At 46.3% G+C, this 26,276-nt stretch overlaps 1 protein-coding gene across 1 annotated transcript in view; it reads left to right on the forward strand.

Moving 5' to 3' along the window:
* The window catches only part of GRID1 (glutamate ionotropic receptor delta type subunit 1), a 685,893-nt gene that overhangs the window by 448,571 nt on the left and 211,046 nt on the right, over positions 1-26,276 (forward strand). The window contains 3 exon segments of the mRNA XM_018042611.1: positions 10,597-10,767; positions 23,595-23,756; positions 25,406-25,525. Coding sequence (XP_017898100.1) covers positions 10,597-10,767; positions 23,595-23,756; positions 25,406-25,525 — 453 coding nt within the window.

Consider the following 26,276-nt stretch of genomic DNA (forward strand, 5'->3'; position numbering starts at 1 on the left):
AAGGAACAATTCATGCAAAGATGGGCTCAATAAAGGACAGAAATGGTATGGACCTAACAGAAGCAGACAATGTTAAGAAGAGGTAGCAAGAATACACAGAAGACTATACAAAAAAGATCTTCATGACCCACATAATCACAATGGTGTGATCACTCACCTAGAATTAGACATCCTGGAATGTGAAGTCAAGTGGGCCTTAGAAAGCATCACTACGAACAAAGAATCACTACGAACAAAGCTAGTGGAGGTGATGGAATTCCAGTTCAGCTGTTTAAAATCCTGAAAGATGATGCTGTGAAAGTGGTGCACTCAATATGCCAGCAAATTTGGAAAACTCAGAATTGGCCACAAGACTGGAAAAGGTCAGTTTTCATTCTAATCCCAAAGGAAGGCAATGCCAAAGAATGCTCAAACCACCTCACCATTGCACTCATCTCAGTTCATTTCAGTTCAGTCACTCAGTCGTGTCCGACTCTTTGCGACCCCATGAATCGCAGCACACCAGGCCTCCCTGTCCATCACCAACTCCCGGAGTTCACCTAAACTCATGTGCATCGAGTCAGTGATGCCATCCAGCCATCTCATCCTCTGTTGTTCCCGTCTCTTCCTGACCCCAAGCCCTCCCAGCATCAGGGTCTTTATCAGTGAGTCAACTCTTCTCGTGAGGTGGCCGAAGTATAGGAGTTTCAGCTTCAGCATCAGTCCTGCCAACGAATATTCAGGACTGATTTCCTTTAGATGGACTGATTGGATCTCCTTGCAGTCCAAGGGACTCTCAAGAGTCTTCTCCAACACCATAGTTCAAAAGCATCAATTCTTTGGTGCTCAGCTTTCTTCACAGTTCAACTCTCACATCCATACATGACCACTGGAAAAACCATAGCCTTGACTAGACGGACTTTTGTTTGCAAAGTAATGTCTCTGCTTTTTTATATGCTATCTAGGTTGGTCATAACTTTCCTTCCAAGGGGTAAGCACTCATCTCACATGCTAGCAAAATAATGCTTAAAATTCTCCAAGCCAGGCTTCAACAGTATATTGTCACCCTGCTTATTTAACTTATATGCAGAGTACATCATGAGAAATGCTGGACTGGATAAAGCACAAGCTGGGATCAAGATTGCTGGGAGAAATATCAATAACCTCAGATGTGCAGGTGATACCACATTTATGGAAAAAAGCAAAGAACTAAAGAGCCTCTTGATGAAAGTGAAAGAGGAGAGTGAAAAAGTTGGCTTGAAGCTCCACATTCAGAAAACTAAGATCATGGCATCTGGTCCCATCACTTCATGGGAAATAGATGGGGAAACAGTGGAAACAGTGTCAGACTTTATTTTGGGGGGCTCCAAAGTCACTGCAGATGGTGACTGTAGCCAACTAAAAGACGCTTGCTCCTTGAAAGAAAAGCTATGACCAATCTAGACAGCATATTAAAAAGCAGAGACATTACTTTGCCAACAAATGTCCATAGGTCAACAAAGGATATGAGTTTGAGCAAGCTCCTGGAGATGGTGAAGGACAGGAAAGCTTGATGTGCTAACAGTCCATGGGGTTGCAAAGAGTCAGACACAACCTAGGAACTGAACAAGTAACAACAACAATAACCAGCTGGAAATGAGGTTAATAAACATGAAAAATAGAATGATAAGCTCTAACATACTGTTGATTGGATTTCTAGAAGGAAATAGGAAATAGCAGGGGAAAATAGTATTGAAAGATAGTATGGTTTAGATTTCTCTAGAATTATTGAAAAAAACTAAACTCCAGGTCTAGGAAGCCTAGAATAAAAACTGAAAATACACTCCATGTTGTGAATGCAGAATGCCAGAAATGGAGGAACATCTGAAGAGAATCCATGCAGAAGCGGTCATCTTCAAAGGAATGACAGTTAAACTGATTCCTCATAACTCGAGGCTGTGGGCTGAATACGCCTGCCAATATCCTAATACCAGCCCAGTGAGACTGACCTTTGACCTGCTGCTCTGTGGAACTGTGACTGAATAAAATTTTGTTGTTCCAAGCTACCAAGTCTGTGATAATTTGTTATTACAACCTTAGGAATCTAATACACTGAACTAAAATGGAAGCAAGACTATAGTGCAGTATTATCTTTACTGTGCTATGAAAAATAATGTTCAACTTAGAATTTTTTAATTTTAAGAATGAGATCCAAATAAAAATGCTTTTTAATAAACAAAAACTCTGTCACCAAAAAACCCACATTTAAAGGAAATTCCAAACGATATACTTCAAGGCGAGAAAAATAATCTTAGATGTAAGGTTTGAGGGCCACAGAAGAATGTTTAACAAATATATTGATAAATATTGGTTAAGTGGATAAATATTTACTGTATAAAATAATACAAATTATGTAGAATAGAGCATAATGAAAACTAGAATTAAAACACTAGACATTGTTACGACATTAGTTGAGATGATTAGAGATAAAGATTGAGAGAGTAAGAATATTGATTAATTTCACACTTATGCAATTATTTATGAATCCAATGAAAAAATAATGGACAATATTGTTATGGCTTTGAAAAGAGAATAAGAAAATGAAAATAGGAAAAAATCATTTCAAGAAACTAAAGAGAAGGAAAAAGACCAGTAAAATATGTAATGTCAATAGTATGATGAACTCAGTTCATTTATATGTATGATCATTGTCCAGTATAAATGGATTGAGATTTCAACTAAAATGTCTAGGATGGATATAAAAAATTGAGTATATTTTGCTTACAAGAATCCCAACTAAAATGTGATACAGAGGAAGATTGACAGCAAAGAAATAGGAAAAGAACAGCCAGATACTAAGCAAAACGAAAGTGGTGTATATATCAATAGCAGTAAACTATAAGGCAAGATACGTTACTAGAAATAGAGGATATATATATAATGACAAAAGTTTCAGTTGAGCAAGGGGTTATAATTCTAAACTTATATGTAATTAAGAAAACTCCAAATATGATTGTTGAAAATAAAGACTGAATACAAACAGAAGTGGAAAAATTCCCCATCTAATGGACCTAAAAATGGACCACTGAAATCAGCAGCAGTTGGACAGTGGAAACACAAAACATTCCTGCAAACTGTCACAAAGTGAGGCTTCATACATTTTAAAGGATTTGTGTCACGCATTCCACATGCTCAGGTTATAATGCATTGAAGATTACTGGAAAATAATTACCTCATGTTTGGAAAAATTTTAAAACTCTCGTAAACTACTCATGAGTCAAAAACATTTCAAAGAGGACTTTTAGAAACAATGATACAATTAATATATATGATAACTTGTGGGTCATAACTAAAGCATGTTTGATTGTAGATCTATAGTCTTAAATAGTCCATTCAGTTCAGTTCAGTTCAGTTCAGTCGCTCAGTCGTGTCCGACTCTTTGCGACCCCATGAATCGCAGCACGCCAGGACTCCCTGTCCATCACCATCTCCCAGAGTTCACTCAAACTCACATCCATCGAGTCAGTGATGCCATCCAGCCATCTCATCCTCTGTCATCCCCTTCTCCTCCTGCCTCCAATCCCTCCCAGCATCAGAGTCTTTTCCAATGAGTCAACACTTCGCATGAGGTGGCCAAAGTACTGGAGTTTCAGCTTCAGCATCATTCCTTCCAAAGAAATCCCAGGGCTGATCTCCTTCAGAATGGACTGGTTGGACCTCCTTGCAGTCCAAGGGACTCTCAAGAGTCTTCTCCAACACCACAGTTCAAAAGCATCAATTCTTTGGTGCTCAGCCTTCTTCACAGTCCAACTCTCACATCCATACATGACCACTGGAAAAACCATAGCCTTGACTAGACGGACCTTAGTCAGCAAAGTAATGTCTCTGCTTTTGAATATGCTATCTAGGTTGGTCATAATTTTTCTTCCAAGGAGTAAACGTCTTTTAATTTCATGGCTGCAATCACCATCTGCAGTGATTTTGGAGCCCCCCAAAATAAAGTCTGACACTGTTTCCACTGTTTCCCCATCTATTTGCCATGAAGTGATGGGACCGGATGCCATGATCTTCGTTTTCTGAATGTTGAGCTTTAAGCCAACTTTTTCACTCTCTTCTTTTACTTTCATCAAGAGGCTTTTTAGTTCCTCTTCACTTTCTGCCATAAGGGTCGTATCATCCTCATATCTCAGGTTATTGATATTTCTCCCGGCAATCTTGATTCCAGCTTGTGTTTCTTCCAGTCCAGGGTTTCTCATGATATACTCTGCATATAAGTTAAATAAGCAGGGTGACAATATACAGCCTTGATGTACTCCTTTTCCTATTTGGAACCAGTCTGTTGTTCCACGTCCAGTTCTAACTGTTGCTTTCTGACCTGCATTAGGAAAGAAAAAATGTTTAATATTCATCAGCTAAGTTTCACATGGAAACAGTTTCAAAAGTAACCACTTAATAAATCCAAAGAAAATGGAAAAATAAAAATAATAAAGTTAAGAGTAGACATTGATGAAATAGAAAACCAGCACATCAAACAGTATCTATTAAGGTAAAACATACTTTTTAAGGAGAATTTGTGAAATATATTAACTTATAGGGTCAAAATAAGAGGGAAGATACACAAATACAGATTACTAGAAATGCATGATGGCACACAACTTTAGATGCATTGGGGAGAATAGAAGAAGTAGAATGACATTGTGAACAACTTATGCCAATCAGTTGGAAAATTTGGACAACATGCCTAAACATGTAGGAAAAAAAATGACAGGGCGAGGAAGGCAAAACAAGCAAATTCCTATAGAAATAAGGAAATTTAATTAGTAATAAAAATCTTTTGACGAAGAAAACACCAAGTTGGATGAATTCATAGCCTAGTTTTACTTAATAATCTAGAAACTAGAGAAGGTATCTGTAGCATGTAATAAAAACTTAACATCCAGAACTGAAAAAAGGATCCCATAAATCAACATGCACAATATAAAACCCAGTGGAAATTAGACAAAAATCACAAGCACACAAAAGGAAACAGATGACTCATGAGTGTATGAAAGCTATTTAACTTTTAAGTATTAGGGAAATGGAAATTAAAGTCTAGTGATGTACCAATTCATTCTCAGCAGACTGGCAAATATTAGGAAGTCATAGGATATCAGGTGGGGAAGGAAATGGCAACCCACTCCAGTATTCTTGTCTAGAGAATCCTGTGGACGGAGGGCTGCTGTCCATAGGGTTGCACAGGGTTGGGCACAACAAGAGTGACTTAGCAGCAGCAGCAGCAGCAGCAGGTTATCAGGATCAGGAAAGGAAGAACAACAAGAACTCTTCACCACACATGATTATAAGTGGATGCAAATCACTCTGGAAATTTGGTATGATCCAGTAAATTTGAATACATTCATATTTTCCTATGGTCTTCCCTTGTGGCTCAAGCTGGTAAAGAATACTCCTGCAGTGTGGGAGACCTGGGTTGGGAAGATCCCCTGGAGAAGGGAAAGGCTACCCACTCCAGTATTCTGGCCTGGAGAATTCCATGGACTATGTAGTCCATGGGGTCACACACAGTCGGACACGACTGAGCGACTTTCACTTTCATATTCTCCTGTGGAGGAATTCTAATTCCAGGTATGTAGAGTAATTCTTAAAGGTGTGCACCAAGACACACAGGAAAGAAAAATTGCTCATAGAAGGTTTGTTCCCAATAGGAAAGAAGCAAAAACATTCAAATGGTAATCACAATACCATGAATACATTGTGGCAGAATCATACAATGCAAAGCATACAGCTGTGAAAATGAATAAACCAGAGCTGCATCCATCACCATGAATAGATCACAAAAACTTAATGTTAAACCCAGGGGTTTTTAGATGTTGGTGAATACTGGAATTATCTGGAGAGCTAATGTAGAACACAGAAGCTTAGCTTGTTGAAATGGGACGAGACTGGACCTCTGTAATTTTGTCAGTTCCCCAGGTGATCCTGATACAAGACTCAGTTTGAGAACCACTGTGTTAAAGCACAATGGTAAGAGGCATGCAGACTGTTTAGCTTACACAAAGCTAAACAAAATGTGCAAGCCTAAGATATATATTATCTAGGTTACATACATAAGTTATGGCATGACAGGGAACTCCTGATGAGGAAGTGGCAAGCATTTGGGAAAGAGGCATCCAATCAAGATGTAGGTTTTATTTTATTTTCTTGATGGAAGGTACACTGAAATAATTTTATTATTTATAATTTATGTAGTGTTTGTGCATTAAGGTCCATCTAGCCAAGGCTATGGTTTTTCCAGTAGTCATGTATGGATGTGAGAGTTGGACTATAAAGAAAGCTGAGCACAGAAGAATTGATGCTTTTGAACTGTGGTGTTGGAGAAGACTCTTGAGAAGTCCCTTGGACTGCAAGGGGGTCCAACCAGTCCATCCTAAAGGAGATCAGTCCTGGGTGTTCATTGGAAGGACTGATGTTGAAGCTGAAGCTCCAATACTTTGGCCACCTGATGCGAAGAGCTGACTCATTTGAAAAGACCCTGATGCTGGGAAAGATTGAAGGCAGGAGAAGGGGACAACAGAGGAGGAGATGGTTGGATAGCATTGCCGACTCGATGGACATGGGTTTGGGTGGACTCCGGGAGTTGGTGATGGACAGGGAGGCCTGATGTGCTGCTGTTCATGGGGTCGCAAAAAGTCAGACATGACTGAGCGACTGAACTGAACTGAACTGATGGATACATTCCATGTGGAACTGTCCATCTGTAATCTGAATCTGGGTTATATGCTTCCATGGGATGGGGCCATCCTGGCAACGCTTGTAACAAGGAAGATTTATTTTGAGCCTGTGCCCTTCCACACATCAGCTCTTAGTTGAATGTATGGATATGATGTGTTACTGTTTCATTGCTGCCTTGCTGACTTCGGTGAGGTCAGTGGAGGCCACACAGTATACACACATTGTCTTGTTTCTTCTGGTAGTAGCACTCTCTGGAAGGAATGTTCAGCTGAGACAACGGGAAAGTTTGTTCTCCAAGTTGTTTATGTAAATTGGCTGCTTGATTGCCCTCTGCACCCTTAGGAAGAACCAGAGTTTGATCCTCTTCCCAGTAGTCCAGAGGCTGACCTGGTTTCCAGCCTGGAAGCAGTCCCTGGCATCAGTGGGCAGGGTGTGAGCCGATACCTGCGTGCAGCCCAGTAGTACTAAAGGACCTGGTGGGGCCATCAGGACAGAAGAAGGCCTGGCATGGAGCTGAGGGAGCTGACTGATGGTGCAGACTTGGGTATCTCCAAAGCAAAGGATAAATCCCTGGGAGAAGTGACCCTTTTCACTGCCTCCAAGGACCCAGGGGAGTTGCTTCCGTGGATTCTTAGCATCTGATTGCAGCTATCTCTGTATTAGATACTAGGGATAGGCCCAGAGGTGTGGCGGAGAAGGCGATGGCACCCCACTGCAGTACTCTTGCCTGGGAAATCCCATGGAGGGAGGAGCCTGGTGGGCTGCAGTCACTTTCACTTTTCACTTTCATGCACCGGAGAAGGAAATGGCAACCCACTCCAGTGTTCTTGCCTGGAGAATCCCAGGGACAGTGGAGAGTGGTGGGCTGCCGTCTATGGGGTCGCACAGAGTCGGACATGACTGATGTGACTTAGCAGTGGCAGCAGAGGTGTGGGGAGGTGGCTGGTAGTGCTCTGACTCAGAGTGAGTGGGTGAGAACAGGACTGTGGGAGATTCTGCAGAGATCCTTAGGGCAAGGGAGGCATATAGCAGCTAACGGGTTGGAGGAAGCTATGCCAAGTTTTCATCTCTGTCCTGGGAAGGTAGAATTGGAAAGGAATGGTCTGGAGATCGGGGCTACTTGCAGGAGGGCTTGACTTGCGGGACCCTTGACTAGGTCCTGGCTGCCCTGACATCAGTCCCGCCATATGCTGCTGCTTATTGTAGGGAAGTGAGGCTATATCCACCAGAAAGGGACTGTGTTCTCCTATCCGTCAGGCCCCCTACAATTTCCAAAGTTATTGTTGCAGGGTAGTAGGGAGGGTTCAGTGCTATCCTATCTGGAAATTGAGGGTGCAGGATAGGTTTAATAAAAGAGCTTCTATGGTGACCTCTGCCATCAAGCTGTTGCTGCTTCTGCTAAGTCACTTTAGTCGTGTCTGACTCTGTGCGACCCCATAGATGGCAGCCCACCAGGCTCCACCGTCCCTGGATTCTCCAGGCAAGAACACTGGAGTGGGTTGCCATTTCCCTCTCCAATGCATGAAAGTGAAAAGTGAAAGTGAAATTTCTCAGTTGTGTCCTACTGTTTTCGCGACCCCATGGACTGCAGCCTACCAGGCTTCTCCATCCATGGGATTTTCCAGGCGAGAGTACTGGAGTGGGGTGCCGTTGCCTTCTCCACTGCTATCAAGAGTAAGTGAGAAAAACAAAAGGTATGTCACATATCCATTTCTTTTAAGTGTGCTGACTTTGATGAACCCCCTTACGCATAATTTGAATTATTTCCTCATGACCTCATGATTTTTCTAGGTTACCTCCCACCCATGAAGACCTCTATATTCCTTCTTCAAGTAAAGCTGACCATGCTGTGCATTGGTCTTTCTTAGAGTGTTACTTTCTAGTAGGTTAGAACATGAGTTCTCTCATCTTGCTATCCTGCTTCGGGCAATGTGTCCATTAGCAGGGCAGCTAAGAGCAGAGCACAAATGTCCAGGCTCAGCTACATTCTCTGCTTTGTTTTCTGAAGCCCAACTGGATCCTGGGCTCTTCTCACTTGATGGTCCAAAGATATGAACATTTTGCAATTTCCTCACCATCGATTGTCAGTTGGTCCCAATCCAATATGATCATCGTTCCTTAAACAGACTTTTGTCTGAAATACAAAGTTTAAGTGGTTGAAACCCAGATTCAGTATGTACAAGCACTTTAATTCTTTAGAAATGCCTGTAGTTTTTACATTTGGGAACTATTGATCATTCTAAAAGGAAGCAACTCTTAATTTCTTCCTTTCTCCCAGATCTAGTACATGGTTATAACTGACCAGTCTATACACTCATTTCGAGTACCTAGGACAGTTCCTGAAAGTGCTTTGTTTACCTTTAAATCCTTAAACATGTTATGTTCTTGTTTATGTGATTCTGAAAATTCCCGATCACTATTTCTAACCTCATTAGCTCCATTTATACTTTCTCATTGTCTCAAAGCTGGGCTGTGTCATCTGCAAGGAGGAAGACTTAAGGCCAATTTTAAAACACAGTTATTCATGGTTAAAATCTTGACTTGCAACCAACACAGATAAGAGTCACTTCTTAGAACCAGTGAACCAGAGCTTTCTTAACCTCTCTTCCACCAATAAAACCCTTGGTGAATGTCCATTTTTTATAGTCCCTGTGTTGATCTCAGACATGGAGCTGTTTTGTTACTCTCTAATCCTCTCTCTGTACAGCAGTCAGAAATTTTTTAAAATGTAAATCTGATTGTGGCTTATTGGTGCATAAAATCTTTCAAGTGCTTCTCATCATCTATAGTGTGGATGTTTTAGCAGTATTTACTGAACCCCATAACCACATCTGGTCTAGGACACAGATCCCACACTGCCTTTGATCATTCCTCTCTCCTGCCAGTGGCCCTGCCCCTCCCTAGGTTGGAGGGATACCTTGCTGCCTGTACCATTGCCTCCATCTTCAGCAGTACTACCACCAACTCGACTCTTCGCTGTCCTGCCTGCTCGCCTTACCAGCAAACACTTTGCCTAATGAGTTCATCCTTCAGGTTCAGCTTCAGTGCTAATTCCTCATAGAAGCCTCATCCTGGAAAGAGCCCCCCTTGGCCTGCTCCCTTAGCTCTTTTTATGCATGAGAGTGCTCATTTTAAAAGGGTAATAACAGGATCTACCTCATAGAATTCCTTAGGCTGTTGCAAGTACAAAATGAGATAATGCGTGTAAAGAACTTAGCACATGGGCCCATGTGGAAGTTCGATGGGTTCCTTTGCCCCTAGATTTCCGTATGACATCACTCCATATATTTCAGCCTATGATGACCTTGAGTTTCACCAGATGGAATTAAGCCTGACTCATTCACAGCTATACCCGTCGTAACACAGAACAAAACATTGAAGAGCTGTTGGGTAGATTTTGTGCAATGAATGAGTGGATGAATGAATGGATATATTTTAAAATTTTGTATGTATGCAAATCTTTAAAAAATCTAATTATTAAAGAATTATGGGAAACTTACTGCATTTTGTTCAGCTCTGTCAGAGGAAGCCAGTTTTCCTTGTCTATATCAGGTAGACAACTCCCAACAGGAAACTGAGCCTTTTATTCCAGCTAATGCCTCTCATGACACTTGATAGTATTGGTTCTTTTAGGGTTTGACTCCATGGAAGCCAACGCATTGGTGGTTTAGCTGCAGATTATCTTTTCCTGTCCTTCTGGGAAGGTGTCGAATAATCCTGTTTGCATTTTAGGGTAAACAAGTATTATTTGTAAGTATGCAGCTAACAGACTGTTTGACCTTAAGTCCAAACTCATAACCCCTTTGGCATCAACTCTTTGGACTGTCAACCTAGACATCTACTGGTAAGTCTTCTGCAGAGATTATGAGGTCATAAGTCAATGGTAAGCATTTCTGGTTATCTTCCCAGGAAATCAGTGACCCAGAGATCCTGGATCTGGTCCACAGCGCCCTTGGCAGGATGACTGTGGTCCGGCAGATCTTCCCTTCTGCAAAGGACAACCAGAAATGCATGAGGAACAACCACCGCATCTCCTCCTTGCTCTGCGACCCCCAGGAAGGCTACCTCCAGATGCTGCAGGTCAGTGCTGGCCTCCTAAGTTTTTTCCAGGAGGGAGTCTCACCCATACCCTTGGCTTGCCTCATGCAACAGTGTGCCTCAGCTCTGGTTGAGCATACTTCACCACCAACTGTAATTATTAGAACTCTGTCATTTGCTGAAATTGAAACCAGTCAACTGGGCAGTACCTCTAAGCACATTAGCAGGCAATTATGGCCGACGTCAGCAGCTGCAGCATATTAGCTCACTGGGTGCCTCTTGTATTTAAAAGTTGCACACTTAGGGAGTAAGGAGAGTCCTGTATCTTAAGTTTCTGTGATGACTGTGTTGATGGGGAATGATTTCATCTGTCAGGACTGGGGACAGAGCCTTCCCGTGGAGAGTCATCATTTTGAACCCATTTTAAGTTCTTCCCTGTAGAAAGTCAAAAATATGGAAATAACTGGGAAACGTCTCAGCTCCTCTTCTGAATGCTAAGTCTTAAGTCAACCAGAACACTGCTGGAATCCTAGCTGATCAGGAGGGCGCAAAAGGTAGAAACATGACTTGCCCACCTGGTCCCTTCCTTCCAAGATGAGAAACACAGAGTGTGTATGATTAGTCCCTCCACTACCCTTTTGACATAGGTGCAATCAAGGTTAGCTTCTCTTAGGCCTGGGAGGTGGATGTGGAGCTGTGCACCCATGGTGAGAGGTGATTTTCTTCCTGGATATTTGGGGGTAATGGTGAAGATTGTCTGTTGGTAGACTGGCATCTGAAACTCCACTAGGAACATGGTCCCTAAGAAAATTTTCTTTTGATGCTTGGTGGGAACCACATAACAGAAGGAAATTTTTCCCACCTGCGTTTGTGAAAAGTACTTATAATTTATGCATGGAATGTGGTTGCCATTCAGTGTTTGAAGTAGTTTACCCCTTCTTTCTGCCTGGCATAGGGACTACAGGTCAGTGATGGGCTGTGTCTGCCTCTAGAGTATGAGTCCCATCCCAGGACATCTTGGTAACATCTAATCATGGGGCATATATTTGGGGAAGGGAGGTTATTATAATCTCTAGAGTGAGCTATGTACGTGTGTGATTTGTCAAAGTACCAAATCCATTCTATAATCTTAACTGGGGAGAGAGGAAGCATGCTCCCACAGATGGCAAATGCTAGAAATATGTTCTTGGTTGATAAGGAAGCATAGAAGACATCAGGATTTCATTGGAGTAACTCCCACTAGCCCCAAGTCCACCGCTCCAGGGAGACATCACAAGGTCTGGGATCTTTGAAAGATGGTGAGGCGCTGACCAGGAAAGCAGATCAAAGACCTCTGAAGGGCCCATGGACTCGAAAGCCCCGGGCATATGCAGCAGGCGTGGAAGGTGCTTTATTTCAGGGTGCTGCTGTCCTGCTCTGCCTTCCTCTTTTCTAGAGTTTGGAAGAAGAGGTGAGGGCCTCTCACACTGACTCTGTATTAGCACCTCACTCTCCATGTGGATGGAAGTGTAGTGTGACCACGTGGCCCAGGCAATGTGTGCTCGTCCCCACCCGGGGCCGGAGGGGGAGGTGCCTGCCACTCTCTGTGGGGGCCAGACCCCGAGGGGGTCTCACTCCCAGGAAGGTCTCTATGGGTTCTCTCTCCCCAAAAGGCTTCATCCTTCCCCAAAGACACACCACCCCTATTCTACCCTGCCCCATACCCCCTGTTCATGTTTCCATTTCTTTCTTGCCTTACTGTACCTCTTCTACTCCACAAGAAAAGAGGGCTGCTTCCTAGTTCACCAACATGTCCTGCCCTGGTGGGGTGGAGGGAGACAGCCAAAGTATGGCTCATCAAGGTCTTGATTCGTCATTTTGCCATGGACAGGAAGCTCAGGTGAGCTCTTTCATTCATATCAGTCACACTGGATGTAAAGAATCTGTCCTGGAGGACAAGAGAGGAAAAGACACTGATTGCAGCAGAGAAGAATGCAGTAGAGGACTTTCTGAAACGACACACGTTTATTAGGAGGATGAACAAAGCCATGGCTCTGCGGTGGGGGGCTAATCCTCAGGTGAGGTCAGTGCAATATCGAACACAGAATCCTGGCCACCCTACCTCTCTCTGTTTCTGCTGAGAGCCAGACGCCGTATGAAGAGCAAGATTTAAGGGCTGCCTCACAGATCTTGCAGCAGCAGTAGCAGCAGTGACAGCAGCAGCAGTAGCAATAGCAGTGGTAACAACAGTGATAGTAACGGTAACAGAAGTAGCAGCAGTAGCAGTAATATTAATAGTAGCAATAGCAGTATCGGTAGTAATAGCAGCAGCAGCAGTAGCAATAGCAGCAGCAGTATAATAGTAGCAGCAGCAGTAGCAATAGCAGCAGCAGTAGCAATAGCAGCAGCAGTATAATAGTAGCAGTAGTATAATAGTAGCAGCAGCAGTAGCAATAGCAGCAGTAGTATAATAGCAGCAACAGCAATAGCAGCAGCAGCAATAGCAGCAGTAGTATAATAGCAGCAGCAGCAGCAGCAGCAGCAATAGCAGCAGCAGCAATAGCAGCAGCAGTAGCAGCAGCAGCAATAGCAGCAGCAGTAGCAATAGCAGCAGCAGCAATAGCAGCAGCAGTAGCAATAGCAGCAGCAGCAATAGCAGCAGCAGTAGCAATAGCGTAGTATAATAGCAGCAGCAGCAATAGCAGCAGCAGTAGCAATAGCAGCAGCAGCAATAGCAGCAGCAGCAATAGCAGCAGCAGCAGCAATAGCAGCAGCAGCAATAGCAGCAGTAGTATAATAGTAGCAGCAGCAGTAGTAATAGCAGTATTGGTAGTAATAGTAGCAGCAGCAGTAGCAATAGCAGCAGCAGCAGCAGAAGCAACAACAGCCTTCGTAGAAGAAGAAGTAGCAGCGACAGCACAGCAGCCAGGTTGCTTGGGCTCAGATCCCAGTAAATCTAGCTGCTAACGATTTTTTATTATTTATTTGTCGTTCTGTGCCTCTGCTTCCTTCTCTGTACGTTGGGGACTCAAATATTACCTACCCCTCAGAGTCATAATGAAAATAAATGAGAGGATGTATAGACAGCAACAAGAACAAGGCTGAGCTGTTAACAGAACTCTCCTACTAGAGGATGTGGCCAGGTGTGCTTGGGTTTCCATGGGAAGACTGAACGTGGCCTCATGATTTTTTGAACAGTGTGATGTAGTCTACTTTTGTCCTGAGTGTGCTCTTTGAAAGTCTCGCAGCGGGTGGGAGAGCTCACTTCTGTCTGGCCCCTCATCACCGGTGTTGGGCACCACTTACCATTGCCTCAATCATGCAGAAACTCCATCAGTGCTGCCTTGGTGGGGAGAGGGGAGGCCAGTGTCTTTGCGGCCTGCATAGCTCTTCAGACAAGACCCTGCTCCTTGGAGACTCTCGATAAGGGCTAATGGGGTAGATCTGTTAAGAATGCAGGTCTTAACATAAGTTAAACTGTCTCGGGAAGCCTCTTTATATATCTATAAATAAAATACTTTATTAAATGAATCTATCTCCATTTGTTGCATCTGCTTCCTTGTACAGGCTGTGATGAGAGGCAAATGTGGATTTATTTACTCATCCCACCCAACAACCATTTGGGCAGCTTGTAGATTCATCTCATTTACAAGCCATTCCCTTCAAGTTTTCTCTGTAGCTATTACCACTTCTTTCTTTCTTAATGACAGTGTAGAAGGCAAACTAATTTCTACTAGCCTCTAGCTGTGAGATTTATTGAGAAGATTCCAACATGTTTAGCACAACCAACTGAAGGGAAAAAAAAAATACAACATTGATGTCATGGATTATTAACTTTGTCTTGATGGAATTAATGAAAATTCTTTTGGAAATGGAGCTCTCAAGTCCATCTTTAGTTTTTCCCCCAGACAGCTTCTCTTGGGATGATAATTCTGGGTTAGAAGTTTTCAAGAAGGCTATCAAAAGCAGGGAATTTTTGCAAGATCATCCATCTCTCTGCTTCTGCACAGAGCTCACCTCAGAAGCTCCATCTTCTTCTATTAGGCCTGTGGTCAGGGCTTTTTGTGCTGCAAAGCCAACCAGGCACTATTATAGCAAATCAATTTGGTTCCTATTTAGTAAAGAGAACATCTTTTGGAAGAAAAGTACCTAAGTAAGTGGCTTCTATTGGCTCCAGAGGCACTGCTTTTGCAACGGGCAGTGCTGTTGTTTATTTTTCCCTACAAAGCACTGTCTTATTTGGGTGCTTCTCATTCTTATTTTCTCAACAGGTTTGTTTAGGGGTTGTCTGTGATAAAAATGACAAGACCCTAAGAACTCCCGAGGCTTTGCTCAGATTTTATGGGCAGCCTTGCTCAGAGCAGCATCTGAACCATCCTTGGTCTTTAGGACTGCATTGCCTGATGACTTCAGGGATGCAATTAACCTAACAAATGAATTGTCACATTCTTACTCCACTTCTATTCAAATGTGTTTCCAAAGCGGGACAGGCAAATGATAGAAGCTGTGTTGTCTGGTCACTGTGGAGCCCGAACCTTGAATGAGGCTGCAGGAGCTAAAGTGGTGTTGTCATAAAATGCTCCCTTAGGTTGGGATTTCTCTTCTTTGTGAATTTTAAAATCGTAAGATGGCTTAATAGATGGAATCGTTGCTCCCTCTTTCAACTTGTTACAGCATTTTGACCCCACTCCCCACACCACCACCTCTTGCATCTCTATTTCTTTAAGGCTTTCTGCACACTTGTCCCAAGCTTAAAAGTTTCTTGTCAACCTGCCTATAGAAGCCTTTCCTCTGAAGCAGCACCAAACCTCTTCATACCAGAGTTCCTTTGGACATCTTGTCATTTTCTCTGGTTTACTTCACCCTAAAGACCCAGATGGAACATGTAGTGGCCAGCATGGATCGATGCCTTTCTCAGAGACAGGTGCACAGGTGGTCCCCTTGGCTACAGCTGATTGCCATCCTGGCCGCGGGTGGCTATATGAACAGCTGGAGGCCAGAGAGCCTTGGGTAGAGCAAATGATCCTCAACGCTCCACCCTCCTCACATCTTGGATTCAACATGAGGAGAGCTCCCCTGACTCTCTGTCCTCTGCCACCATCTGTTCCCTCCTCAGGCCTGGATGTGGCTTCCCCTCTCGGGACGGGTGGGCTGGCAGCAGGTTGGCAGAGAGGTTGCACCTGGAGATGGATTTCTTGAGCTGTGACATCTGGGCATCGGCTTGTCCTCCCAGTGGGACCCTCTGCTGGTCTGAGTGTGCTGGATGGACAGAGCCTGTCTGAGGATCTGATCAGAGGTCAGTTCCTGCTGTTTGCCTCTGTGAGGTCTCTCTACACAGTCCACTTTGCTTGATTAATGATGGAGGCAAGAGAAAACCAGCCTCTTTGGAAAGCTGGAGGAAATGCAGCCTTTCTTAATGAAAACATTTCCCACATTGCCAACTTTGGTGTTGGGCAGATAATGGTCTGGTGGTGAGATGCAGCTGGCCCATGTGGCTGTGACCCTCGCCTTCCATCCATCTTCCCATGCCTTCCAGGATGACTTGTACCTTGATAATGTGAATGCCCAGCACCTCCCTGGGCCCCTGAGTATAAGGGAGGCAAGGCTGGAGCAATCTAATATGATTTGCCTAAATTCTGATATACTGTGGAGAAATGTGTATGGACCTCTGGGAGGGCAGACAGCTGGTGCCCTAGCAGAGCCATCATCATCCTTGGGGGCCTCTCCCTTCCACTCTGATGGGGATGCACACAGGGCTCAGCCTGCTGAGGGTCAGATAGAACCAAATGTGTATGGCTCTGCTGGAGAGCTCAGGACATTTCATGGGAGTAGGGTGGGGGAAGGCAGGCTCTGTTTCCATTACTGCTGACCCTCGTACTGCTTCTAGGGACTCAGTAAGTAAGTAAACAAATCACCTGGGCTTCTGATGGGACTGCTGCTACCGCATCTAGTACCAACCCAGATGGGAAATCAGAGCCTTTTCTGGTTTCAACAAGACAACACATCTCCGTCTCAGAGATGGTGTCACATATGGTGGGCCTTGGAGTGGGACTTTTGCATTGTAGCTGCACAAACAGCTTCTCAGGTTCTAAGTCTTCCCCGGTGAGATACGATTGCTCCTCTCCTGCCCCATTCCCCCCATCCTGTGATTCATCCTTTCTCTGCATCTTGCTACCCTCCCTTTCCTATCCCCTAACTGGGGCTTGACTCCAGCATAAATTCTCCTTATTTTCTCATGAAGATCAATTTAACAATTTTACTGGTAGCCTTTGCTCCTGCTGACACAAGGTGTTTTCTTAAATAAAATATAGTTACTGATGTAATGGGGATTCTTGGTGTTAACTCTTAGAAAATAAATCTATCTTTCCATTCTTGGTCCTCAGTTGGTTTCATGTGATTGGTCTTTAATTATCTAGAAGCTAGGAATGTCTACCTGGGTTTCTTAAAAGCTGAAGTCCAGTCAGGAACTCATAGCTGAATTCTCTCTTATGTCTCCTATGGATGTGACCTCACCTTCCTTATTTCCCATCTGAGGACCTGCCTCTTACATAGGGGACTGACTTTAGAAAGACAAGCGTTGCCAGGATGCCCCCATCCCATGGAAGCATATAACCCAGATTCAGATTACAGATGGACAGTTCCACGTGGAATGTATCCATACAGAGGTCCTATTCCCTTTCACAGTGTGGCTTCTATTCTTGATCACTTTAATTCTAAGAGGCATCCTCTTTGCAAACACTTTGACATCTCTTTGTTTCTTCCTAAGAACCAATTTAAAACTATTCATTCAACATCCATTAATTCCGCAGACACACTTTAAGCACGTATTATATGCCAGTTCCTATGTTAGACATTTCACAAATGTTGTCTCTCTGATTCTCACAAACTCCAAATAAATCAGGAATTTTAATCTCCATTTAGTAACACTTTCCAGTTATAGAGAATGTCATGTGTCAAGGCCCAGAAGCCAAGGAAGGCAGGGGCTGAGTTTAGTGTGTCTGAGGCAAGAAGTACTGGGAAATCAATTAGCGAGGAGAGCAGTGCCAGGGAACGGAGGCCAGAGTGGGTAGCCCTCGGGGATATGACAGGGCGGAACGTGCCTATGGGAATGACAACTCAGTGCAGGGTGGAAGCTGGAGACCAGGTAACCGGGGATTGCCCTATCCCCAGGGAGAAATAAGGGCATTTGAACTATGTGGAGGCTGTGGGAGGTGACCATGTAGAGAGGATGTTAGGAAGCACCCCCAGGGGTGAAACTCCTACGCCCCAGCAGGGAATGGGCGGCTGGTGACAGGGTGCAGGGCGTGGCGCCTCCCGCAGGTGTGGGGCTGCTGACGTGCCTGTTCTAGCTCTAGCCGCCTCCCACGTGTCGCTTACTCCCCCCTGCACACCTGGACGGTCTTAGCGCAGGACTGGCTGTGCCCTGGACTCTTGTGGCTGAGCCAGCCCTGCAGTGCAAATGTCAGGCTTAAAAGCACACCAAGCCGTCTCCCTTTCAGGAACCTGGGTCAGGGTATTGTGCAGGCCCTCACTCCGGGCCTTCCTATATTGGCAGCTTTTATAACGCACCCCGAGAGCAGAGAAGTGGCCTTTTCCTCAAAGGGCAGCCCTGCAACACCTTAGGACATGCAGACCTAAAAGGCCCAGCTCAGGCCCAGGGTGCCATGGCCGCTGTGACCTTGCTGCTGGGCCAGGAGGAAGCCAGGGACATACACCCAGGTGAGCAGCTTTCTGTGCTGGTCCTGATACCCAGGGCTGATCCCTGCTCAGTCTTTTGACCCTGAAGCTGCAGGAGCCATGTATGACCCCTGCTTGCCCTTGAAAAGCTTTCAGGCCAAGGGGCATTGGAGCAGAGGCGAGTGGTGTTGGCAGATCAAAGTTTCTTTTCACAAGAGCCTCCACACTTCTGTGTGACAGATCACACTGGGCCCTGGCCACCGGGGACACCCCTGGTTGACAAGCTCTCTGCTGACCCGCATTGAAGTCAGGAGCCTGCCTGGGTCCTTTGTTTCTCCTTCTATTCCTTTCTGTCCCTGTTCCCTCCAAAAATAAAACTAAATTCAGAGAGCTTGGGATGATACTTGGCTACTTGGCACCAGGGTTATAATCAAAACCACCCACTGCACCTCTCCAGGGACGCTGAACATACTGTATGTTATTGTAACCAAGATAAGGCTAGAGCTTTTAAAAATTGTTTTTGTCTACTTTTTTTGGCTGCATTGTACAGCATGCAGGATCTTGGTTCCTCCATCAGGAAACAAGCCTGTGTCCCCTACAGTAAAAGCACAGCATCTCAACTACTGGACCACGAGGGAAACCTCAAGGCTAGAACTTTAGATGACTTGTTCAGCATCACCTTGTGAGTGAGAGGAAGAGGAGATTCAATTCACCCATACTTTGAACATTTATCAAACACATGCTATATCTATGGGCTCCTGTCCCTGCTGGGTGTTGAGCAGTGAGCAGAGCTGGCCCAGGTCAACCCAGGCCCCAGGCTAAGCTACACAATAGTAGAGTGAGAGTTCTGCTGTATGACACAAAAGAGGACCCAGCGTGCATCTCTCAGTGGGCTCACCAAACCAGCCAGGCCCCTTGCAGCTGTGTGTACACTTAGAAAGGAGGCCATAGGCTCCCAGGAAAGCCTCAGGTTCCTCTTCCGGCTCTGGCTCTTGTCTGCCTCTGACTTTCCTCCATCTGGCCTCTTTGACCCAGTTCTAGGTCTTCTGCTGTGCATCCGGGTCTTTCCTCTGCCATGCTCTTGGCCCAGACACTCTGGCCTCTCTTTACCTTGTCAAGTCAGCTCTCACCTGAAATGCTTTTACAGTCTTTTGTCATTTCTGGGCTGCAGTGCTCTTAGGATAGCCAGAGTCCTGGGCTCCCACTCTCAGAGGAATGAGGTGATGGTAGCTGCTTGTCTGTCTTTTGCTAGAGAACTCTGTTCCGGGCCTCACCTGAGACATGAGAGAGAGAGGCAAGGACTCCTTCAGGCCAGGCCCCTTTCTCTGACCCTGCAACCTGTAGCACCAGCTCAGGCTGTTTGCTCCTCAAGACAAGCATTGAGTGAGAGTCAGTGAAGCTGGGAGCCTCTGTCTCTCTAGATCTTTCCTTTTGACTCAGGGACCTGGCTTCACCAATCCGGGACATTAGCACACTGGTCTTCACCCACCTACCCCGAGGAAAGGTTTCTTTTATGTTTGTCAGGATCTGGAGGGAGCCCCATGGAGAGGCAGCCTTTCTGCTGTTCTTGATCTTTGTTTCCCTAAAAGTGCCTTCTCCTGACAACCCTCCCTTGTATACCCACCAGTGAACCTAGACGGTCACCCAAGTTAGGATGCTGAGGTTGCTGAGATGACCATGAAGCCACAGATAAGTACTGAAGTGTTAGCTTCTGCCCAAAGCGGGGAGAAGTATTGAGACAGCACCTTGTAGGAGACGGGGCAGAAGAGAGAGGAGAAGACGGAAACAGCTCCAGGTGAGGAGCCAGAAGACACTCTGAGCAAATATAAACGAGAAACACATTTTTGTTTGAATAAAGCATGACTCCACTCAAGTCAAAGTTGGGGGCGTAAAAATCTCTTTTTCCTGCTGTTTTCTACATTTTGTCTTTTTGTGAACCAAGATCAATTAGTAGAGATCCATCCATCCATTCATCTATCTATCCACCCATCTTCCCTACCCACCTCCACATACCCGTTCATCTACATGCATCCATCCATCAAACATACTTTAAGTACCAACCATGTGCTTTGGTTGGTGTTGGGTTCCAGAGATAGTGGAAATATCAATACCTAAACCTGGAAAAGAGCATTGCTCAAGCCTATTCTTCCTTTGGCCTTTCTGAGTCACATCCTGTTGTTTTCCTCTTCATGGCAGGCCTTTCTGCATTCATATATTTGTATTGGATAAATCACTTATGTAATTAAGTACCTTAATTTATTGTGACTAGAAGTGCACTGGGCCACTGCAGGGGAGGAGTGGCCCTGTGTGTGTGTGTGTGTGTGTGTGTGTGTGTGTGTGTGTGCACGAGTGTGTGCATAGGCGGGGATGTGGGTCAGAGGGTACCAGCTATGTGAATAGCGTTGGCTGTGAGTGGGTGGCTGGGAGATCCATAAATGTCTTGAGAAGAGAAATCTTCACATCATCAAGGACTCTCAGCTTTGAGATATCCTTTAAAAAAAAAAAAAGCAAATAAAAAATAACACTAAAGCAACTCTAAGTGGCTTACATCCTCTTAGAACATTTCCATTATTGGTTTGTATTTCAGAGGGGCAGGAGACATATCAGAATAATTTTGCAGTTGTAGGGACTCCTGAGGGATGGGGGCTGACAAAAGCAGGGAGTGGGTTAATATTTCTCATCAAGTCTGTGCTCCTAGGCATCAAGAGGGAGGAGATGGTGTTCTGTCCTGGTGTTCGCTTCAGGACAGGGGGTGAATTCTTGGTGGTGGGAGTGACCTTTCTCTGCTGTCAGGTAAGCAGCTGTGTAGTGCAAGGCCCCCACAAAGGTCACCTGGCACTGACTTGCCTGCTTCCCTACAGCCTGAGGTTATATTTCAGTCAGCAGTTGGTTATAACAGCACACTCATGCCATCCGCCATCTACTTCTTTTTGGTACTTTATTTGCTTATTTATTTTGGCTGCCCTGGATCTTTGTTGCTTTGCGTTGGCTTTCTCTAGTAGCCTCGAGTGGGGCACGGGGGCTTCTGTTTGCAGTGGCTTCTCTGCTTGTGGAGCATGTACTCTAGGCTCTTGGGCGTTAGTAAGTTCGGTGGGTGGGCTTAGTTGCTCCGAGGCACATGGGATCTTCCTGGACCAGGGATCGGACCTGTGTTCCCTGTACTGTCAGGCAGATTCTTAACCCCTGGACCACCAGGGAGGTCTTTCCCCTACTTCTTACACCTGCAGGATGGAGAGATGTCAGATATGCAGGCCTTTGTGGCATACATCCCTGTGCCCACTACAAGGCTGAGGGTTGAAGGCAGATGCAACAGGGCAGTGCAGGAACGGTCAAGCACAGGGACATCCATGGAGGGAGGGGTCAGCTCTTCTCAGACATGTCATCGCAGAGGTGACCCTGGGAGATGAGCATGAAAGGGGGAAAGAGAGAAGACGCACAATGGAGCAGGTGTATATGATGACCTGGACCAGCTCCCTTGGGCCACGTCTGATTTCAGTTGCAGAGGACAGTTCCCCACACCCAGGTTCCTGTCCGGGCCTCTGCTTTGGGAATATCCTGCCTAAGATGTGGGAAGAAGGGGATTGCAGGCTGAGAAGGAGGCTCAGAGATGTTGAGAGTGTGAGGGACATACTGGGGAGTGGTGGGGGACAGCAGGCATGCTTCCCATAGCCCTAGGATCTCATTTGATCTTCCCAGGAGTTCTGTGAGGCCAACGTATTCTCCTATTTATATCCAGTGATTTTGTTTTCTTGGAATATTTTTAGCAGACACCTTGCTGGTGAAGTGTGCAGAGAGCCATCCCCTTGACCCACTTTGGCTAATGGTTGTTTGTGCAACAGTTACCCTGAGGGGTCACAAATCTGACCCGGGATGGACGTTACTTTGTCACCTCCCTTCATGCTCCATGTCAACCCTTGGAGGAGCAGAGAGGGCCAGGGTAGGGTGGTGACAAAGCAGGGCTGACCTCCTCCCCACCGAGGGCTCCTGTGACCTCTGGAGTCCAGGCTCATGCACCTCAGGGTCTTACTCACGGTCAGGAGGGTTCCCAGACCGGTTCGACCCCTGCCTCTCATTGCTGTGGGGCCACTCTGCTCACTGTTATTATGAATTCTGCCTCATTGTCATGATCTCGAGAGTTCTGAGATGGGCTGTTTCTCCTGTAAGATCCAGCTGTACTGTGCACAGCTAAGCTGAGGAGCAGTTCTCAGATGCTCACAGCAGCAACTTCCAAGTGCATCCCCTGGCTGGCAGTGACATCACTGCAGAGCAGGCTCCGTGACCTCTGGACCCTCACAGAAGCTGCCAGTGTCACTCAGGCCACCACACCACCCCCTGTGGAGGTCCAGGGACCAGAGTGATCATTCTAAGGCACAGATCTGATTTCAGGCACAGATCCTGAATCCACCTATGTTTTTCCTCTTCAGCATGGCTCACAAGGCTCTGCATGGCTCTGTCCTTGATCCCTGCCTCCCTGCTGTCCCTTTGATGCAGACATATTGAACTGTCTTTAGTCTCTCCAACTCAGGGGTCAGCAAACTGTGGCTCACTGTCTATTTTCTAAGTATAGTTTTATTGGCACATCCTCTGTTTATGTATTGGTTTGGCCAAAAAGTTCATTTGGGCTTTTCTGACTCATTGCATAGAAATCATGGTATCATTTGTGGCTGCTTTCCTACTAGAATAGCATGGTTGAGCAGTTTCAGGAGAGACTATAAGGCCCACAAAGTGTAAAATCTTTACTATCTCATCCTTTGCCAAAAGTGCTGGTGGAACCTGCCCCATGTGGCCCGGCTTCCTTGCACCTTCATGCCTCTACTACTATGGTGCCCTCCCTACAATGCTCCCCACACGTTACCCTAATCCTTCTAGGCCGAGCTTTCTGCCCATCCTTCTCTCCATCCTTTGTTATACCTGAGTGGGATGGCCCCTCCAGTCTTCCACAGAGCTGTGTCCAAGACTCAGTCATGGTTCTGATCACCCTGGTTCCACTGATATATGGATCCACCTCCCCCTTTAGTTCCTGAAGCAGGACCAGGTCTGATTCTACTGAAGACTCCAGCTGGGTGCTTGAATGGCCGCCTGGAAGCCAGAGGATCATGGCCTAGCTGTCGGGCCTCACTTCTCAGTGTTGGCATCCTGGGTCACTCCAGCCCTCTACGGTCTCTCCCCATCCCTGGGAGTGCGCCAAATGCATTGCATGTCTGTCTTTGCAGATCTCCAACCTCTACCTGTATGACAGTGTCCTGATGCTGGCCAACGCCTTCCACAGGAAGCTGGAGGACCGGAAGTGGCACAGCATGGCAAGCCTCAACTGCATCCGCAAGTCCACCAAGCCGTGGAATGGAGGGAGGTCTATGCTAGACACAATCAAAAAGGTGTGTGCAAGGGGTAACCTCCTGGCCAAGGCAAAAGACAGGCCCCTCCTCACATCCCCACTCTCTGCCCCTTCTGGGGAGCTGAGCTGTTTCTGTGCTCACCCAGCCAGGCCCCTCCCAGGCCTCTCCCCTGGCCCCTCTTTCTGTCCCAGCGTTTGAGGGCTGGTAAGCTGGGGTTCAGGGATATGTGTTATTTGTTGTTGTTCAGTGGCTAAGTCGTGTCTGACTCTTTGCGATCCCATGGACTGCAGCACACCAGGCTTCCCTGTCCTTCACTATCTCCTGGAGTTTGCTCACATTCGTGTCCATTGAGTCCATTAATAATATGTCTTATCATGTCCATTTTATCTAAGGTGATCAGACTTCAGAGAGGTTATGTAACTTGTCCAAGATCACAAGTAAGAAAAGTAGTGAAGGAACCTGGCTCTCTCACGTCTGCCAGATACCCACTGTGCAGGCTGCCACTGTCCCCGGGAGAGTTTGTCTCAGTTGGCAGGGCTTGTGCAAGACCACACTATGTATGTGTCTGTGTGCGTGTGTGCGTGTCTGTGTGTGCACGCCTGTGTGTGCATCGACATACCTGTGACTTGGTGGATGCTGTCACACCTCAGCATGTAGGACATCTGTGTGTCCTATAGGCTTAGGTGTGACATTAAATCCATCAAAAGACTAGATTGAAGTGAACTGGGTAATCCACACAAGGCTTGTTAGAGTGAATTGGCTTTGAGAGGCTTCAAAAGGACATTTAGGGAAATCTATAGTGCCAGAAGTCTTAGTCACAATAAATTCTGCGTGGTTTTGATAGCAGTGAATGTAGTCTATACTGGTTTGAATCTGTTGAGCCCAGGTCTGAGCAGGGGCCCCCCTGGGGCCAGCTCACTGTCTGGAACTCTCCCGGCTCAGTCTGTGGGAGATCAAGGCTGGCTGAGAACCCCTCACCCCAGGCTTGAAGGAATAAGAGGGCTCAGCCAAGGCTCACTCAACCCTTTTGCCCCCTGCTCCTCCAGAGCCTCATGGAACTGCCAGAGTGAGGTTGAGGGCCGGTGCACCCCCGCATCTGGTCTCTATCAGACACCACGTTTTGTACACATTCTCTCCTTTGGTCCCTGCAGGCTCTGTGATGTGAGCTTGGTTGCAGGCTGAAGCTGGGAGACAGGAGATGACTTGCCCAAGGTGGCAGAGCCAGGATCTGAGCTGGTTTTAATGTTCACACTCACTGTCCCACCACTTCCCACCACATGCCTGAGATGGCTCTTGCTGACCTTGTCCCTCCTTGGCTCAGGCTAAGGTGAGCCCCTGGAGCTGGTTGTAGTGGAAGACCATAAACTCCAGGAGGGTGGGGACGAAAGCTGTCTTTCTGTAATCTCAGGGCCGGCACGTGTGTGGCACAGAGCAGATGCTGTAATCATATTAACGGCATGAATGATGGGCAAAGCTGGGGAGCGTTGCTTGTGAGCAATGGCCTAGGAAGTGTTGGTCCTGCTTGGAGGCCCCAGGACCGGCAGCCTCTCTGCTCTTACTGCAGGGTGTCCATTGCTGCCCAGACCGTGACTGTCTCCCTCTTGGCAACTACTTCCTCTTTCTTCCTTGCCTTTGGGATTCCATCCACATTTGACTATCCTCCCGTGGTTTTTCCTTCTCTCCTGCAGGGCCACATCACTGGCCTCACAGGCGTGATGGAGTTTCGGGAAGACAGCTCGAATCCCTACGTGCAGTTTGAAATCCTTGGCACGACCTACAGTGAGACCTTTGGTAAAGACATGCGGAAGGTAAGCCTCGGCGTGCCCACCTCCCTCTGCTCCTGCTGCGTGTGTTGGGCCTGTGTTCCGAGCTGATGGTGACCAGCACAGCAGTCCCCTCTCCAGTCTCTCTCTGCGGCTGCTGCTATTGATGCTGGTGTTTATGGGGCGTGGTGGGGAGGAGGCTCCAAAGTGATACCAATGCTGTCTCTGAGTGCAGCAGGGACCCCTGGTGCCGATGGGTCCTACTGCTTGGGCCTGAAGGACCCGCCTTGTGGTCCTGGGTGAGACCAGAAGGGGTGATGCATTTTCCTGGAGTGGCTGAAATCGTCCCAAATGCGAGGACAAGTGTGACTGTTACTGAGGCAGGAGGCAGAGGTTATGGCTAGAGAGTGTCCCCCAGTCCAAGAGTGAGGCAAAGCCAAAAATAGAAAATGAGCCCCATGGAGGGTGAGAAGCAGACAGTGCTGGCCCCCATTGGAGACAGAAGTGAAAGACGGGTGAGCCACAGAGTTCATGGTGGGCTTTGGCTGGTTTTGACTCGGGACTGAGGTGAGTGGCAGCCCTGAGGACTCCTTTCAGTGATACATCGTCTCGTCCTTCCCCCCATGGGGGGTGCATTTTCAAGGCTGAGGTCCGGCAAGGTGGCCTTTACCCAGAGTTGGAACTTCCAAGTTGAAAGGGAAGCCTGTGAAGTCAAGATTCTAACAAGAAGTTGGGGCCAAGAGGTCAATGTGGCAAGCTGGGGTGGGGGGTGGGGGGTGGAACAGTGATCCAGCAA

Source organism: Capra hircus, chromosome 28, assembly GCF_001704415.2.
Source record: "Capra hircus breed San Clemente chromosome 28, ASM170441v1, whole genome shotgun sequence".
Taxonomy (NCBI): Eukaryota; Metazoa; Chordata; class Mammalia; order Artiodactyla; family Bovidae; genus Capra; species Capra hircus.